The sequence below is a fragment of the Polypterus senegalus genome, chromosome 9, assembly GCF_016835505.1.
Source record: "Polypterus senegalus isolate Bchr_013 chromosome 9, ASM1683550v1, whole genome shotgun sequence".
NCBI classification, from domain to species: domain Eukaryota; kingdom Metazoa; phylum Chordata; class Cladistia; order Polypteriformes; family Polypteridae; genus Polypterus; species Polypterus senegalus.
Window position 1 is genome coordinate 111,983,853 of NC_053162.1, and position 19,292 is coordinate 112,003,144.

The following is a 19,292-nucleotide window of genomic DNA, read 5'->3' on the forward strand; positions in this document are numbered from 1 at the left end:
GAATTTGCATAAGCAACCCCTTCACCTACAATTTTAACTTAGTTATAAAGTGATCAAAACCCCTCGTTTATATCCTCGTCCTCTCATTAAACTTTTATCCCCCATTACCTGTGGCATGTGAAAAAAGCGGGAGCCTGTCTATGAACTTAATTTAAAGTTTAGGTTTACACTGCTTTCTTTCTGAGGCAGCAACACTCCCTGAATATGATAGTATATTTCACTCGCTCGCTTCTTTTTGTTTTCGCCTTCTCAATTATATAATGCATGTTTTCTTCAGCACTTTTTGGAGGTTTCCTGGTTTCTCACGCACTGTGTTGACAATCAGTTCCGTGATTACGTGGGAGGCGTGATGATGTCACACGAAACTCCGCCCCCGTCATTTCCAGCTCAACTCCCTTACAGTTAATGGAAAAATACCTTCAGTTATGACCATTAGGTAGAATTTGAAAAAGAAACCTGCCCAACTTTTGTAAAGTAAGCTGTAAGGAATGAGCCTGCCAAATTTCAGCCTTCTACCTACACGGAAGTTGGGGATTAGTGATGAGTGAGTGGTGGAGTTGCTTTGTCTTTATTAGTATAGATTACACATACATACATATATATTATATATGTTTTACATATATATATATATACAAAATATATATATATATATACATATTATTATATATATATATATATATATATATATATATATATATATATATATACATATATATATATATATATATAATATATATATATATATTATATATATATATATATTAAAATTATAATATTATATATGTGTTATATATGTGTATATATATTAATAAATATATTATATTATATATATATTGTAATATATATATTAATACATATATATATATATTATACATATTTTTTTTGTTGTACACAAAAACAAACCACCATACTCTAAGTCTTGAGCACATATACCATATATATATAATACACATATATGTATATACATATACATATATATATATAACATATACATATATATGTATATACATATACATATATATATATACAATTATATATCACATATATATATATATATATATATATATATATATATATATATATATATATTATATATATATATATTTTGTATGTATGTATGTATGATGTATGTATGTATTTTGTGTAAAAATAACAAATCCAGCCTTGCAAAACCAACTCACAAGCAAACAAAAAAAGTCAGATTGCAGGAGATGCGCTATGAAACCTAAAAGCCTGATGCTGAAAACAATGTTGTTCAAATGAGTTTTAAGCACAGCAGAAAAAAGGAACAAATCCGAAGCGCTTGCAAAAACCAACTCACAAGAAAACAAAAAAGTCAGATTGCAGGAGATCACGGTATTAAACCTAAAGCCTGATCGCTGTAAACAATGTTTTTAAAATGAGTTTTAAACACAGCAGAAAAAAACATTGCACAAATCCGAACTACATTTAAAAACCAACTCGCAAGCAACCAAAAAAGTAACATTGCAACAAATCACACGATGAAGTCCTCCATGTAAACATTTGAAAAAAGACAAAAATAACATTGAAACAAATCGCATTATGAACTAAAAAAACTACTTTTGAAAAATCCGTAATACAAAAACCACCAAGAAAACTAACCTTGCATGAAAACGAAAGTTCTGGCATGAAGTGTTTTCCTTCAGGTGTTTTCTCTCTTGTGATTTCTTGGGTTTCTGGTGCTTTTAGCTGTTTTGCTGGTGGGAGTGAAAGCCTCATGCAGCCATTCCAAAAGAACGTTCTTGTGACCCTCCACATTACTGGCAGTCTGGCTTTGTTTACATTATGCTGCTTGAAAGCACGAGGGTTCTCCGATTGGTAAATGAGTAAACTGGTAAACATTTTTTCCACCTTTTGTAATTTCTTTCTTTACTTCGATTTCAATTTTCTTCAAAACTTTCTTCTGACCACTCTCCACTTGCTTAGAAGCCATAGTTAACTGAAAAAGCACATGAAATACTGTAGAGCACAAAGAGAGTGCACTTCTTATTAAAAACAATGAACAAGGAGCGGCTTTGCTTAAATGAAAAAGCATGGCAGCTCTCTTTCTCTCTCAGGCTGCCTGTGGGGGGAGGAAGATGGTTTCGCTTGCACTACAGCCTACAGATAGGCAGGCAAAGCGGCGCAGCAATCTCCTCCTCCCCTTCCCAGCAGGCACGTGCTCGCTCGCTCTTGCTCTCTCTCTCTCTCAACTGAGGACACAAGGGAAACTGGCTTGTTCAACAAACGTGAAGCAATCTCCTCCTCCCCCTCCCTAGCAGGCACATGCTCGCTCGCTCTTTCTCTCTCTCTCTCTCTTTCAGCTCAGCTTGCAGGCAGGCAAGGAAACCTGGCTTGTTCGTATACCGAGTGTGTGGTTGTGAACCGAGGCAAAAGTTTGGCGATCTTTTTGGTGGTGAACCGAGTTGTACGTGAACCGGGACGTTCGTGAACCGAGGTTCCACTGTACCAGAAAATCATGCATTGACAAAAGTTCCCCTTTGCTTGGATTTGAAAGTTTGATTAAATGCGTTATTTTTTTTAATGCATTATGGAGTACATGCATCAAAGCTTCTCAGCTGTGCTTGTGTGTTAAGAAAAGGAAATATTTTAAAAATGACGTAACATGATTCTGCATTAACCGCATATTTTTTCATACGTCCCAAACCAAGGAGATGAGAGGGTAAAATGAATCGGGAAGCGAACGAACATACTCAGTGCATCCCCTCTCGGGAATCGAACCTCGGATGTCGGCGCTAGAGGCTGAAGCCTCATACAATTACTTGCTCTAGCGTGTGGCTTGTCTATTTGAGTATGTAGATCGGGTATATATATATATATATATATATATATATATATATATATATATATATATATATATATATATATATATATATCTATACTAATAAAAGGCAAAGCCCTCACTCACTCACTCACTCACTCACTCACTCACTCATCACTAATTCCCCAACTTCCGTGTAGGAAGAAGGCTGAAATTTGGCAGGCTCATTCCTTACAGCTTACTTACAAAAAGTTGGGCAGGTTTCATTTCGAAATTCTACGCTAATGGTCATAACTGGAAGGTATTTTTCTCCATTAACTGTAATGGAGTTGAGCTGGAATGGCGTGGGGCGGAGTTTCGTGTGACATCATCACGCCTCCCCACGTAATCACGTGAACTGACTGTCAGCGCGGTCGCGTAGAAAACCAGGAAGACCTCCAAAAGCGCTTAAGAAAACATGCATTATATAATTGAGAAGGCAGCGAAACAATAAGAAGCGAGCGAGTAACATATACTACCATATTCATGAGTGCTGCTACCTCGGAAAGAAAGCACGGTGTAAACCTAAACTTTAAATTAAGTTCATAGACAGGCTACGCTGGCGTTTCACATGCCCACAGGTAATGCGGGATACAAGTTTAATGAGAGGGCGCGGGATATAAGCGAGAGTTTTGATCACTTTGTAACTAAGTTAAAATTGTAGGTGAAGGGTGTAGGGTGTGCTTATGCAAATTCCGAGAGACTGTGTTTGTGGGGATTGACAGTTAAGGCGGGTGGGGGAGTCACGTCATCATCTCCCTCCCATTCATCTCATTTCGCTCTGAGCTGAGCTCCAGCGGCTAACGCCGTCTTCGAAACAACCGTCAGACTGCCACCAAATACTCACAGAAAAATCCACAAGTTAATACACATGCTGTCTCTATAGAGTTTCTCCACACTGAATCCTCCAGGCACTACTTACAAAAGGTTACATTGACAATCGTGTTCACGTTATTTTTAAAATCTTTCCTTTTCTTAGCACAAGCACAGCTGAGAAGCTTCGATGCATGTGCTCCATAGCTTAAAAATAATGCATTTAATCACACTTTGCATTACAAGCAAAGGGGAGCTTTGTCAATGCATGATTTCCTGGTACACGATTACATTGATCAGCGATCCCGATTCATTTTACCTCGCACCACCTTAGTTTGAGAAGAAGTATGAAAAAATATGAGGTTAACACAGAAAAACAGATCACCAATTCAAGCTTTATGAATAATCGATTAAGCCATCAATAATTGTTTTGGTAAAGCCATCCTCCTTCCATTTTATAATTTTTCCGCCATTAGCCATGATTAAATGAGCGGTAAATAAAGTAAGAGCAAAGCGAGGGTGACTTATTTAGGCAGGCATATATATGACAGCAACACTCATGACAATGTCAATCATGTTACGTTATTATTAAAATGTTTCCTTTTCTTTTCATTACTTCTTTAACACACTACTTCTCCGCTGCAGGTAGCGGGATTTTGCTATATATATATATATGAATAACCTCAAAAGGCTGAGACTTTTTGATATCATGAAGCGTGTGTCTGCAAAGCTGGGGTCTCCTGCCCAGCAAAAGTCGAGCAGCCAGCGCGCGCGCATAGCTGTGCCGGCCTTTGAGAGCGCTGACTGCGCTTCTGCCTTAAGTCAAATTGAGCACTTTTAATTTTTTCATCCTCCCCTGCGCTATAGCCCAGACAAGTGCAAACCACGGGACCCTTTTCTACACCACGGCAAAATAATATTAAAGGCCGATTCACACTTTCTTTTGCGCGATTATCGATTATGAGGTCCTCACCGGATTATGAAGACACGCACACAGTGGAGGACTGAAAGTGCCATCACAGCTGATTAATGGCAGGGGACGTCTCACCAGTCTACACAAGACCCACGCGACTGTCCCTCAAAGGCGATCATAACGTCAGCGAACACATCTCTCTATACTATATAAAAGAAAAAGGAGACTTTTGATAGTTTTTGACTTTTGTAGATATGAAGATAGGTATGTGTATATATATGTATATATATGTATGTATGTGTGTGTGTGTGTGTGTGTGTGTGTGTGTGTGTGTGTGTGTGTGTGTGTATATATATGACAGCAGCAATCAAAGCTGTGAGAAAACAGTAAAAAGGAGGCGTGTCAGATGTCGTGGTACATTTTCTGATGCAGCTACCGAAAACAACCGTGGCGCTGCCGCCAAATACACAAAACAATTACTTTGACAATCATGTTACATTATTTTTAAAATGTTTCCTTTTCTTTTTCATAACTTCTTTAACACATGACATCGCCGAAGCTGGGGTATTTTGCTATATATATATATATATCACAGCGATTACTCATAATAGTGACAAAACAATTACATTAACAATCATGTTACGGTATTTTTAAATTTTTCCTTTTCTTTTTAGCCTTCTTTAACACTACTTCTCGCTGCCAAGCGGTATTCTGCAAGTATATATATATATATATATATATATTATACTAGTAAAATACCCGCTCGCGCATGATAAGTAGTGTGTTGCAGAGCAATGAAAAGAAAAGGAAACATTTTGAAAATAACAAAACATGATTGTCAATGTAATTGTTTTGTCACTGTTGTGATGATAGTGTTGTCATATATATATAAATACATATATATATATATAAATACATATATATTTGCACACACACACATAAACATATATATACATATCTATACATACACACATACACATATATACACACAAATACATATATATATATATATATATATATATACATACACACACATATATAAACATATATATACATATACATACATATCTACATATATACACACACAGCTATTTCGTATCAGTGCAATACGCTGCTTATTAAACGGATAACTCCGCTCTTACGTGCAAGTCTGCGTGGATATTATGAACTATCGTATTTTTCAAGTTCTATTTAAATTTTAAATAGAAGGAATTTTTATTTAGTCGACAGAAATATCTTTGGTAGGAATGGTAAAACAGACAGGAATATTATTCCTGAATAAATCAACTCAAACCTTAAACAACTTATAATATTTTGCTCTCCATAAAAATATATCCTGTCTAAATTATACAAGTTAGAAATAAAGTAAACGTTAAAAGAACAAACATTCAAATTTCTTTACTCTTATGTAATTTTATATAAAAAATAAACTTAGATTTTAAATATCCCAAAAGATTTTGCTCTCCATAAAAATATATCCTGTCAAAATTATACAAATTCAAATATGAACATGCTGCATAACAAAACCTGGAAATATAAATAAAATGTGTTCCTTTCAGCAATAACAAATCAAATCATTCAGTTGTCTTTGCTCATATGTCATTTTATCAGAGCTGGGCGCCTGGCATCTTTTTTGGCAACAGGTTCGTTTATGTTTGGTGTGAGGTTCTGTGTTGTGGAGATTCTCAGGATGGATTGCAGGTGCTCATCAGTGAGGCGACTCCTGTGTGCTGTTTTGTTAGTCTTTATCACTGAGAAGAGCTTCTCACACAGATATGTGCTACCAAACATGCACAAGGTTCGAGCCGCATGTAGACGGACTTTTTTTGTTCTTCAAAGTCACCAAAGCGCCGTGCAAACTCAGTGCGCTCAGTTTATCAGCAAAGTGCGTATTTGGGAACACCGTAGTGACGACTTGGTTTAACATTACTTGGCAACAGGGAAAGTGGGGCAAGTTGCACTGGTGCATTTGTGTCTCCCATAAAAGCAGCTTCACTTGAAATCACTTTGTGATTGTGCACGGTAAAAGCGTCCGCTGAAGTGTCAGATTCTTATTTAATTCTTCTGCTTTCTGTATCTTCTGCATTGCATTCAGGTCTTTCAGGTTACCTGATGTTTTGTCTCATAGTGCCGTCTTAGATTAAATTCTGTAATTACAGCCACATTAGCTCCACAAATGAGACACACGGGTTCAGTAAACATATACTCAGCCTCCCATCGGTTTTAAAGGCTCTATTTTCAGAATCAACTTTTCTCTTCAGCATCGTGTGAGCTAGCTTCGCAATAACTTGCAGCATCATAAGCTAGACTTGATTAAGCGTAAGTGTTAGGCAAGGCAGCTGAAGGCTGCATTATGGGATCTGTAGTTTATTGTGTTACCAGCGCTTCATATACCGGGCCATTAATAACAATAATACAGTATATAAAATGATCTCTGGGCGGATATAATTACGCGGGCGGATGTGGCCAGCGCCCTTGAGTTTGACACATATGGACTAAATAGAACTTGAAAAGATATATTTTTTCAAATGTGATCGTGCAATTCAGATAGAGTTGACACACACTACAGCCTGGATGCCTCAATAAGTCATCCTCCTCGCTCTTACTTTTTACCGTTCATCTAATGAATACACTGAGTATGGCTTTACCAAAACAATCATTGATGGCGAATAAAGTATCCATTATTCGAGTATGTAGATCGGGATATATATATATATACATATATATATACCAGCGTATCGCATGCGGAAAAGTAGTGTGTTAAAAAGCTAGAAAAGAAAAGGGAACATTTTAAAAATAACGTAACATGACTGTCAATATACAGTATTTGTTTTGTGAGTGTTACTGAGTGTTGCTGTCATCAAGGATTTGATTATCATTATTTCTTTCAATCAGGTTCGTATTTGTAGGATGTGTTGTGTTCAAGTTACATTCCGTGTTTGTCAATCGTTGTAAAGATGACAGGTTTCATTCATCGATTCGTTTCTTACTGCATCAATAAACAGCTCGTCTTCTTCTTTATCTGAGACCTGACACACTGCATGCACGGGTTTTTTTTACACTGTCTTCCTTTAGCGGGACATTGACTTTTTCCACCGTGTGCTTTGTTTCGCAGTAGCTGGATTTATGAATATGCTTGTATGTATCAGACGCTTCATATTTTTTGCTGCCTTTTCAATTGTGTAATTCGGTTTTTGTTCAGCGCTCTTTGGAACTGTTGCTTTTATCTGTGCACTCGCCAGTTCACGTGAGCCGCTCGGTGTACATGCATCGAAGGTTCCCAGCTGTGCTGGTGCCATCTCGTGCTATGTCCATGGCTGTATTTAATGTTACCTTAGTCCTGGCACTTAAAACTTTCTCGCAGTTTAAGCTGAGTTTGTGCCAAACACCACCCTGACCATCTCATCTTCCTCTGCATAAGTCGTTCACCCGTGAATATTTAGTGGGAGTTTGCTATTGGATTGCCGCTGACGGACGGCCTTATATGGGCAGGCACTAAATTACAAGCGCCAGCGCAGCCTGTCTATGAACTTAATTTAAAGTGTAGGTTTACATCGTGCTTTGTTTCTGAAGTAGCAGAACTCATGAATATGGTTGTATATGTCACTCGCTCGCTTCTTATTGTTTAGCTGCCTTCTCAATTATATAATGCATGTTTTCTTCAGCGCTTTTTGGAGGTCTTCCTGGTTTTCTATGTACTGCGTGATTACGTGGGAGGCGTGATGATGTCACACGAAACTCCGCCCCCACGGCGTTGAAGCTCATCTCCATTACAGTAAATGGAGAAAACAGCTTCCAGTTATGACCATTACGCGTAGAATTTCGAATGAAACCTGCCCAACTTTTGTAAGGAAGCTGTAAGGAATGAACCTGCCAAATTTCAGCCTTCCACCCACACGGAAGTTGGAGAATTAGTGATGAGTCAGTGAGTGAGTGAGTGAGGGCTTTGTCTTTTATTAGTATATATATATATATATATATATATATATATATATATATATATATGTATATATATATATATATATATATATATATATATATATATATATATATATATATGTATATATATATATTTATATGTATATATATATATTTATATATATATATATATATATATATATATATATATATATATATATATATATATATATATATATATATATATGTATATATATATATATATATATATATATGTATATATATATATATATATATATATATATATATATATATTTATAATTCGCAGCGATGAAGTAGTGTGTTAAAGAAGTTATGAAAAAGAAAAGGGAACATTTTAAAAATAACATAATTTTCAATATATAGTAATTGTTTTGTGACTGTTATTGAGTGTTACTGTCATCAAGGATTTGATTATCATTATTTCTTTCAATCAGGGTCGTATTTGTATGATATGTTGTGTTCAAGTTACATTCCGTGTTTGTCAATCGTTGTAAAGATAAGAGGTTTCATTCATCGATTCGTTTCTTACTGCATCAATAAACAGCTCGTCTTCCTCTTTATCTGAGATGTGACACACTGCATGCACGGGTTTTTTTTTTTTTACACTGTCTTCTTTTAGCGGGACATTGACTTTTTCCACCGTGTGCTTTGTTTCCGCAGTAGCTGCACTTATGAAAATGCTTGTATGTATCAGACGCTTCATATTTTTTTGCTGCCTTCTCAATTGTGTAATTCGGTTTTTGTTCAGCACTCTTTGGAACTGTTACTTTTTGTCTGTGCACTGCGTCAGTTCACGTGTGATGTCCACTGCTGAATGTAATGTTAGCTATGACCCTGCGCTTAAAAGTTTCTCTTGCAGTTTCGTTGAGTTTGTGCCAAACACCACCCTGACCATCTCATCTTCCTCTGCATAAGCACAGTCCTTCACCCGTGAATATTTAGCGGCAGTGTTTCTATTGGATTGCCGCTGACGGCCGGCCTTATATGGGCAGACAGTAAATTACAAACGCCAGCGGCAGCCTGTCTATGAACTTAATTTAAAAAGTTTAGGTTTACACCGTGCTTTGTTTCCGAAGTAGCAGCACTCATTAATATGGTTGTATATGTCAGTCGCTCGCTTCTTATTGTTTCGCTGCCTTCTCAATTATATAATGCATGTTTTCTTCAGCGCTTTTTGGAGGTCTTCCTGGTTTTCTATGCACTGCGCTGATAGTCAGGTCACGTGATTACGTAGGAGGCGTGATGATGTCATATGAAACTCAGCCCCCCATGGCTTTCGAGCTCAACTCCATTACAGTAAATGGAGAAAAATAACTTCCAGTTATGACCATTACGTCTAGAATTTCGAAATGAAACCTGCCCAACTTTTGTAAGTAAGCTGTAAGGAATGAGCCTGCCAAATTTCAGCCTTCTACCCACACGGGAACTTGGAGAATTAGTGATGAGTCAGTGAGTCAGTCAGTGAGGGCTTTGCCTTTTATTAGTATAGATCAGTGATTCCAAGATGCCTTAAACGTTTTGACTTATGGTCTGGGTCAACTCATAATTAGTTTATTTGGAGGCAAAGTAGCTTTGGAAGATGACTTGCTTATGGTTCTGCATATGCCGACTGGGTTAACCCATAGTTTTAAACATGGCTTATACAATTCATTGTAACAGCCATCTTGTCATTACATATACAAAGTGATATAGGCTACCGGCTCCAAAGCTTGCTCCTTATGCCTTTCCCCAACACCCAGAGCACAGATGACGGGCACTCCAATGCCATGAATAATCTTGTGCACTTGTGGAAGAAAATTATAAATACAGATACCTTCCCACTGGAATACCCCGATTTAAGCAATAAAACACAGGCAGGAGAAAGAGTCATTTGTAATTCTTATTCTAAATCTCTGAAGAAGTAACAAGTGAATTACACGTTAGTCACATGCAACAAAGAAAAAAAAAGTGTCATCTGCGCTATACTTATACAATCCATTGATTAGGTCACTACTCAAAAAAAGGAATTTATTACATAATCAGAAACCTTTTAACATGATTGGTTACACCTAGTAGCTAGGGGGACATGGCAGATGTTGATGCTTTAAATGACCACAATTTGATTGATAGTTTTGTTTGCTTAAGATGTACATGTCATTTTAAATGTTTGGTTTTTTTTTTTTCTTATTTAGGAGATGTGTGGGTTTCTCCACATACCCCTTGTTTCTCATGGTTAAAAAGAAAACAACATTTATATTATATATATATATATATATATATATATATATATATATATATATATATATATATATATATATACATACAAACACACACGCTCACCTAAAGGATTATTAGGAACACCTGTTCAATTTCTCATTAATGCAATTATCTAATCAACCAATCACATGGCAGTTGCTTCAATGCATTTAGGGGTGTGGTCCTGAACTCCAAACTGAATGTCAGAATGGGAAAGAAAGGTGATTTAAGCAATTTTGAGCGTGGCATGGTTGTTGGAGCCAGACGGGCCGGTCTGAGTATTTCACAATCTGCTCAGTTACTGGGATTTTCACACACAAATATTTCTAGGGTTTACAAAGAATGGTGTGGAAAGGGAAAAACATCCAGTATGCAGTCCTATGGGCTTAAAATGCCTTGTTGATGCTAGAGGTCAGAGTAGAGTGGGCCGACTGATTCAAGCTGATAGAAGAGCAACTTTGACTGAAATAACCACTCGTTACAACCGAGGTATGCAGTAAAGCATTTGTGAAGCCACAACATGCACAACCTTCAGGCGGATGGGCTACAACAGCAGAAGACCCCACCGGGTACCACTCATCTCCACTACAAATAGGAAAAAGAGGCTACAATTTGCACGAGCACACCAAAATTGGACAGTTGAAGACTGGAAAAATGTTGCCTGGTCTTATGAGTCTCGATTTCTGTTGAGACATTCAAATGGTAGAGTCAGAATTTGGCGTAAACAGAATGAGAACATGGATCCATCATGCCTTGTTACCACTGTGCAGGCTGCTGGTGGTGGTGTAATGGTGTGGGGGATGTTTTCTTGACACACTTTAGGCCCTTAAGCTAACTGGGCATCGTTGAAATGCCACGGGCTACCTGAGCATTGTTTCTGACCATGTCCATCCCTTCATGACCACCATGTACCCATCCTCTGATGGCTACTTCCAGCAGGATAATGCACCATGTCACAAAGCTCGAATCATTTCAAATTGGCTTCTTGAACATGACAATGAGTTTACTGTACTAAAATGGCCCCCACAGTCACCAGATCTCAATCCAATAGAGCATCTTTGGGATGTGGTGGAGCTTCATGCCCTGGATGTGCATTCCACAAATCTCCATCAACTGCAAGATGCTATCCTATCAATATGGGCCAACATTTCTAAAGAATGCTTTCAGCACCTTGTTGAATCAATGTCACGTAGAATTAAGGCAGTTTTGAAGGCAAAAGTGGGTCAAACACCGTATTAGTATGGTGTTCCTAATAATCCTTTAGGTGTGTGTGTGTGTGTGTGTGTGTGTGTGTGATATATATATATATATATATATATATATATATATATATATATATATATAGATATAGATATAGATATAGATATAGATATAGATATATATATATAAAAAACAGGAAACAGTACTACAGAAGAATGGTTATGCCATAAATATAACATATTTCTCTTAAAGGGTTATATAAAATAACAAGAAACACATTTATCATAGTGAATAATAAAATAACAGTATCAGATTTTAACCATAAACTAAGAAAGATATGAGATCAGTCATATGCCAGGTGCACATTGAAGCAGGGTTCAAATTTAAAACCACTGGATTCCTCAAATGCAGATTTAGGTGTCTGAATGCATTAGGTTGGGAGATGCTGTAAGGGTCAACAAAGGTTTGCAGCACTGTAACTGTATGTGCTATGGTAAATAACATGGCACTGTATAGTAATCATGCACTCACTAACCATGTTTAAGAAAACATTAAATACACATCATTCCATATTTGTAAAGTTAAATTCATTACTGTATTTATTTTCATAAGAAGGGGGTTTTAATTCACTGACAAATGTTGTATGTTAAAAAAAGGAAAATATAAGTAAAGAAAATACCTTTCCATCCAGAGTCTGAAAACCTCCTTCCACAGGCTTCAAAATATATGCTTCAAAATCAGAGGGTGCAAAGTTGCTACTAGGTAAACTTCTTTTGCATGGAACTAACACCTATTAGAAATGAAATAAAATATCAATTTAAAGTTTGACAGGTAATTTATTACTTTTACCTTTTTTTTTTTTCTTTCATACAGTTCTTGGTAGCACTTCTGCAAAATTTGTAGAGTTTGGATTTTGTGGTTAGCTCAAAAGAATCATCTGCTCCCAACAGAAAGCCATTTATGATAAGATGGTCTGAAGAGTAGACACTTTAACAAAGTTTTAAGGCTAAAGAAAGGGATCTGCAAGAAAATGCAGGGCTGGAGGTAAAGGTCACTGAAATTGTAAAACACAATAAGAGGCAAAGAACACAAAGTTATGGAGAAATAAAAAGTAATGCTATAAACATTAATGCAAATATGTATACTTCAATATATTGGGATAGTAATTTGATAAGATATAAACAGTACAGTGATACAGAGACAGCACTCCTGCCTCCCAACTAAAAGAATGGGGTGGAGTTTGCATGTTCTCTCCCTGTACGCAGTTGTAAAACATGAAGGTTAGGTGAATTGTCATTGTTAAATTGGACCCTGCCATGTTGTTTATGCGTTTACTCTGCATGGGCTGGCATCTCAGGCCAGGGATTGCTCCTACCTTGTACCAGATGTTTGCTGGGATAAGCTCCAGCTTCTCCATGAGTCTGCTCAGCATAAGAGGGTTTAGAAAATGGATGAATGTACAAACAAGTGCAATGGTGAACAATATACTTTTTTAGGAATATTAAGGGACACTTATAACAGCTACTTCTTGTATAGAGAAAGAAAACCTATTAAATTGTGTTAGAATTACAGACTGAAAGATACATAGGATAAAAACATTGCTATTCCAAGCAAATATGCAGTAGCTATTTCATTAAAGAACTACAAATATGAAATTGATACAAAAAAAAAAAAAAACATGTCATTTTGTACCAGTTACTGGTGTATGGATTGAATTAACAAAACAGTTCTTAAAAATATGACTATTTCATGGATAAACACCTTTTTTCAACTGGCCATTGTATTTTTTCCATTCTTCCACTGATCTCCAATCAGTTTAGCATATGGAGGTTCCTTTGACCACCACATCCTTCGGTCTTATTTTATTTATTTATTTATTTTTTTTTAACAGGTGTTGAAGGCGATGGTCTTAAATGGGACTACATTGAGTGACAAGCATGATTCAGTGTAAGTTACTGAATTGTAAATATAATCTTTACTTAATTTTCAGTAGTTTAAAATATTCATAACAACACTATAATATAAACTAATAAAAGGCAAAGCCCTCACTCACTCACTCACTCACTAATTCTCCAACTTCCCGTGTAGGTAGAAGGCTGAAATTTGGCAGGCTTATTCCTTACAGCTTACTTACAAAAGCTGGGCAGGTTTCATTTCGAAATTCTACGCATAAGGGTCATAACTGGAAGCTATTTTTCCCCATATAATGTAATGGAGTCTTGAGTTGGAGATGGCGTGGGGGGAGTTTCGTGTGACATCATCACGCCTTCTACGTAAGTACGTAGAGAACAAGGAAGAACTCCAAACAGCGATGAGCACAAAACGCCATTTCACAATTGAGATGGCAGAAAAACATTATGAAGCAAATGATGCATACAAGCATATTCATAAGTACAGCTACTGCGAAACAAAGCACGGCGTGAACCGTAAGTTTATATTAAATTAAGTTCATAGACAGGCTGCCACTAGCGTTTGTAATTTAGTGCCTGCCCATATAAGGCCGTCCATCAGCGGCAATCCAATACAAACACTGCCGGTAAATGTTCACGGGTGAAGGACTGTGCTTATGCAGAGGAAGATGAGATGGTCAGGGTGGTGTTTGGCACAAACTCATTGAAACTGCGAGAGAAACTTTTAAGTGCCGGGTCTTAGCTGACATTACGAGATGGCACCAGTACAGCTGGGAACCTTGATGCAAGAACACCAAGCGGCTCACGTGAACTGGCGCAATGCGCAGACAAAAGCAACAGTTCCAAAGAGTGCTGAACAAAACCGAATTACACAATTGAGAAGGCAGCAAAAAAATATGAGGCGTCTTATACATACAATCATATTCATAAGTGCAGCTACTGCGGAAACAAAGCACACGGTGGAAAAAGTGAATGTCCTGCTAAAGGAAGACAGTGTAAAAAAAACCCGTGCATGCAGTTTGTCACATCACAGATAAAAGGAAGACGAGCTGTTTATTGATGCAGTAAGGAACTAATCGATGAATGAAACCTCTTATCTTTACAGCGATTGACAAACACGGAATGTAACTTGAACACATCCTACAAATACGAGCCTGATTGAAAGAAATAATGATAATCAAATCCTTGATGACAGCAACATTCAATAACACTCACAAAACAATTACTGTATATTGACAATCATGTTACGTTATTTTTAAAATGTTCCCTTTTCTTTTCATAACTTCTACTTCTCCACTGGTACACGGGTATATATATATAAATGTATATATATACCCGATCTACAATACATACTTTAGCATAGACAAGCCACACGCTGTGGCTAATTGTAGAGTCTTAAGCCTCTACGCGCGACATTGAGGTTGATTCGAGAGGGTGTACTGACTATGTCGCGCGCTACCGATTCATTTTACCTTAGCATCTCCTTGGTTTGGGACGTATGAAAAATATTAGGTTAGCAGAATCATGTTACGTTATTTTAAAATTTTCCCTTTCTTAGCACAAGCACAGCTGAGAAGCTTCGATGCATGTACTCCATAAGCGTTAAAAATAACGCATTTAATCACACTTTCAATTCCAAGCAAGCGGGAACTTTTGTCAATGCATGATTTCCTGGTACATCCATTACACTGATGCACACATCACAGCTACAAAAATGTTAGAGTCGAATAAAGCGCGTTCCTACGACTGATCATTTCGACTACCGAAGCCTTGATAAAAGCATGGTTTTGTGCACACTGAAAAGCAAGCAAAATTAGATGCATTACAGAAAGCGGACTTTGTGGCTCTTACTGGGGATCATTGGACTTCGTGACCGTTAGTAATTCTAAATACATCTAATTACAAAATGTTCAATGATCACACTGTTTTAGCCTAATGTACAAAATAATTTTGGCTAATGTTACTCAGAGTTTAAAGAGTAAGCTGGTCAAATTACCTTTTATGTTTCTGACTTATTTTTTAAGAAGAAAAACTGCACTTTATGTTGAAATTTTGGTTATTATTATTTAAAGACAATACTATTCTGAAAATGTACTTAAAGTACTTAAACTACCACTTTATTTTTAAGTCTGCCCAATTTTAACCAGGGATGATTTTTGTTTCTGTTTTGAATTCAAATGCAGTTTAAAAGCTTTTTTTCAGAAATTAAAACAGCTTCAGTTTACAATATTCATGTCCATGTCTATTATTTGATTCTGTAAGCCCACTAAAACCGTTTTAAATTAAAAAAAAAACATTTGCGATTTGGGGCAAATTTACGTGGATTACATACGATTAATCAAGATTAATTCTTACACAGCCTCTAATTAATTGGATTAATTTTTTAATCGAGTCCACCTAATATATATATATATATGTAGATATATATATGTAGATTTGTATATATATATGTGTATATACAGTATATATGTAGATATGTATATGTTGTATATACAGTATGTATATATGTGTGTGTATATATACAGTATGTGTATATATGTATATGTATATATATGTATGTGTGTATATGTATATATATAACTGTATATATATATGTGTATAGATGTATATATATATTTATATATATGTTTATATGTATATATATGTTTATATATGTGTCTGTGTGTGTATATATATATATATATATATATATATATGCCAGCAACACTCATGACAGTGACAAAACAATTACATTGTCAATCATGTTACGTTATTATTAAAATGTTTCCTTTTCTTTTTACTTCTCCGCTGCCAATCGCAGGTATTTTGCTATATATATAATATAAATAGATAGATATGACAACAACACTCATATCAATGACAAAACAATTACATTAACAATCATCTTACGTTATTTTTAAAATGTTTGCTTTTCTTTTTCATAACTTCTTTAACACACTACTTCTACGCTGCGAAGCGCGGGTATTCTGCTAGTCCATAATAAACATGAGAGCAGGATAAGGCTGAAAGTGCACAAGACACTGAATAGTTTTGGTTAGATTTTTGATTTACAGTGCATCCGGAAATTATTCACAGCGCATCACTTTTTCCACATTTTGTTATGTTACAGCCTTATTCCAAAATGGATTAAATTAATTTTTTCCAAAATGGATTAAATTCATTTTTTCCCTCAAAATTCTACACACAACACCCCATAATGTTGACATGAAAAATTTTTACTTCAGATTTTTGCAAATTTATTAAAAATAAAAAAATTGAGAAAGCACATGTACATAAGTATTCACAGCCTTTGTCATGAAGCTCAAAATTGAGCTCAGGTGCATCCCGTTTCCCCTGATCATCCTTGAGATGTTTCTGCAGCTTAATTGGAGTCCACCTGTGGTAAATTCAGTTGACTGGACATGATTTGGAAAGACACACAGCTGACAGTTGATGTCAGAGCACAAACCAAGCATGAAGTCAAAGGAATTGTCTGTAGACCTTCGAGACAGGATTGTCTCAAGGCACAAATCTGGGGAAGGTTACAGAAAAATTTCTGCTGCTTTGAAGGTCCCAATGAGCACAGTGGCCTCCATCATCCGGAAGTGGAAGAAGTTCGAAACCACCAGGACTCTTCCTAGAGCTGGCCGGCCATCTAAACTGAGCGATCGGGGGAGAAGGGCCTTAGTCAAGGAGGTGACCAAGAACCCGATGGTCACTCTGTCACAGCTCCAGAGGTCCTCAAAGAAGAGAGGAGAACCTTTCAGAAGGACAACCATCTCTGCAGAAATCCACAAATCAGGCCTGTATGGTACAGTGGCCGGACGGAAGCCACACCTTAGTAAAAGGCACATGGCAGCCCGCCTGGTGTTTGCCAAAAGGCACCTGAAGGTTTGCTTTGTTTTTGTCTCTGGTTGCGAGTGGGCGTGTGTCGGGTCAATGCTGGAATCTCCACCATAAAAATAAATAAATTACTGTCTTCTTGATTGCGGTTTCTCACGAAACACTACACTTACTTAAAAGTCTGAACCATAGCTGTCCTTTTTGGCATATATATATACATACATACACATATACACATACATATATACATATACATACATATATATATATACATATATACACACATATACATATATACACATATACATATATATACACATATAATTCACTCATATAATTCAAAACACATATATACACTAATTCTCCAACTTCCCATTGAGGTAGAAAGCTGAAATTTGGCAGGCTTATTCCTTACAGCTTACTTACAACAATTAAGCAGGTTTCATTTTGAAATTCTACGCTTAACGGTCATAACGGTCAAAAACGTCCGCCATGTTGAACTTTCTTATTTATGGCCCCATCTTCACGAAATTTGGTAGGCGGCTTCCCTTCGAAATAAGTAAGTACATCGGTTTCGGTTAGCGATGGTATGACGCCACTGTCGGCCGCCATATTGAACTTTCCAACGTCAGCAATTTTCAAACTTCCCGTGTAGGTAGAAGGCTGACCCCATCTTCACGAAATTTGGTAGGTGGCTTCCCTGCGCTAACCAAAACCAATGTCCGTACTTATTTCGTTGGTATGACACCACTGTCGGCCGCCGTATTGAACTTTCCAACGTCACTAATTCTCCAACTTCCCGTGTAGGTAGAAGGCTGAAATTTGGCAGACTCATTCCTTACAGCTTACTTACAACAATTAAGCAGGTTTAATTTTGAAATTCTACGCTTAACGGTCGTAACGGTCAAAAACGTCCGCCATGTTGAACTTTCTTATTTACGGCCCCATCTTCACGAAATTTGGTAGGTGGCTTCCTGAGCTAACCAAAACCAATGTAATGACTTATTTTGGTGGTATGACGCCACTGTCAGCCGCCATATTGAACTTTTCAACAGTCTTTGTTACTTATGGGCCCATCTTCAAGAAATTTGAATCCTACTTACATACATATATATATACGTCCATAGCCTGCACCTCGGTCACCGTGTGAGGTGGCGTTGGGTCCCCCATCCCAGGTTCTGCATGTGAGTTGATGGCTGCCGCTGAATTGTTCGGTTGTCGCTTTCAAGTGTACCAAAATGGCCAAATATTTAACACCTTTCGACAACCGCCAATGCCTCTTAAACATCTTAGATTCACAGGTGACGATCTGAGTAGAGAACACTTTGATGTTTATGAATGTTTAAACTCTCAAAAGCTGGATGTGATTTTATCGATGAAACCGGTTATATATATATATATATATATATATATATATACACATATATATACACACACACACACATATTATATACACACCGAACTTAGCTTTTTAATATCTATATTGTTCCCAAAACACTTAACCTGGGAAATAACAGTTCACTTAATTAGCCCAGGACTCCAATTAAAAACAGAAGCTGACTGAAACAATCTTCGCTATTGCTGATATGGATGTAAGCAACACTGGAGCACCACAAGG

General features: G+C 36.7%; 1 protein-coding gene across 2 annotated transcripts in view; it reads right to left on the bottom strand.

Annotated features, from left to right (window-relative positions):
* Positions 1-19,292, bottom strand: part of ankrd27 (ankyrin repeat domain 27 (VPS9 domain)) — a 668,625-nt gene that overhangs the window by 572,231 nt on the left and 77,102 nt on the right. For both annotated transcript variants that reach the window (XM_039763577.1, XM_039763578.1), the window contains exon 3: positions 12,622-12,732. In XM_039763577.1, coding sequence (XP_039619511.1) covers positions 12,622-12,732 — 111 coding nt within the window. The remainder of the gene's footprint in view (positions 1-12,621; positions 12,733-19,292) is intronic.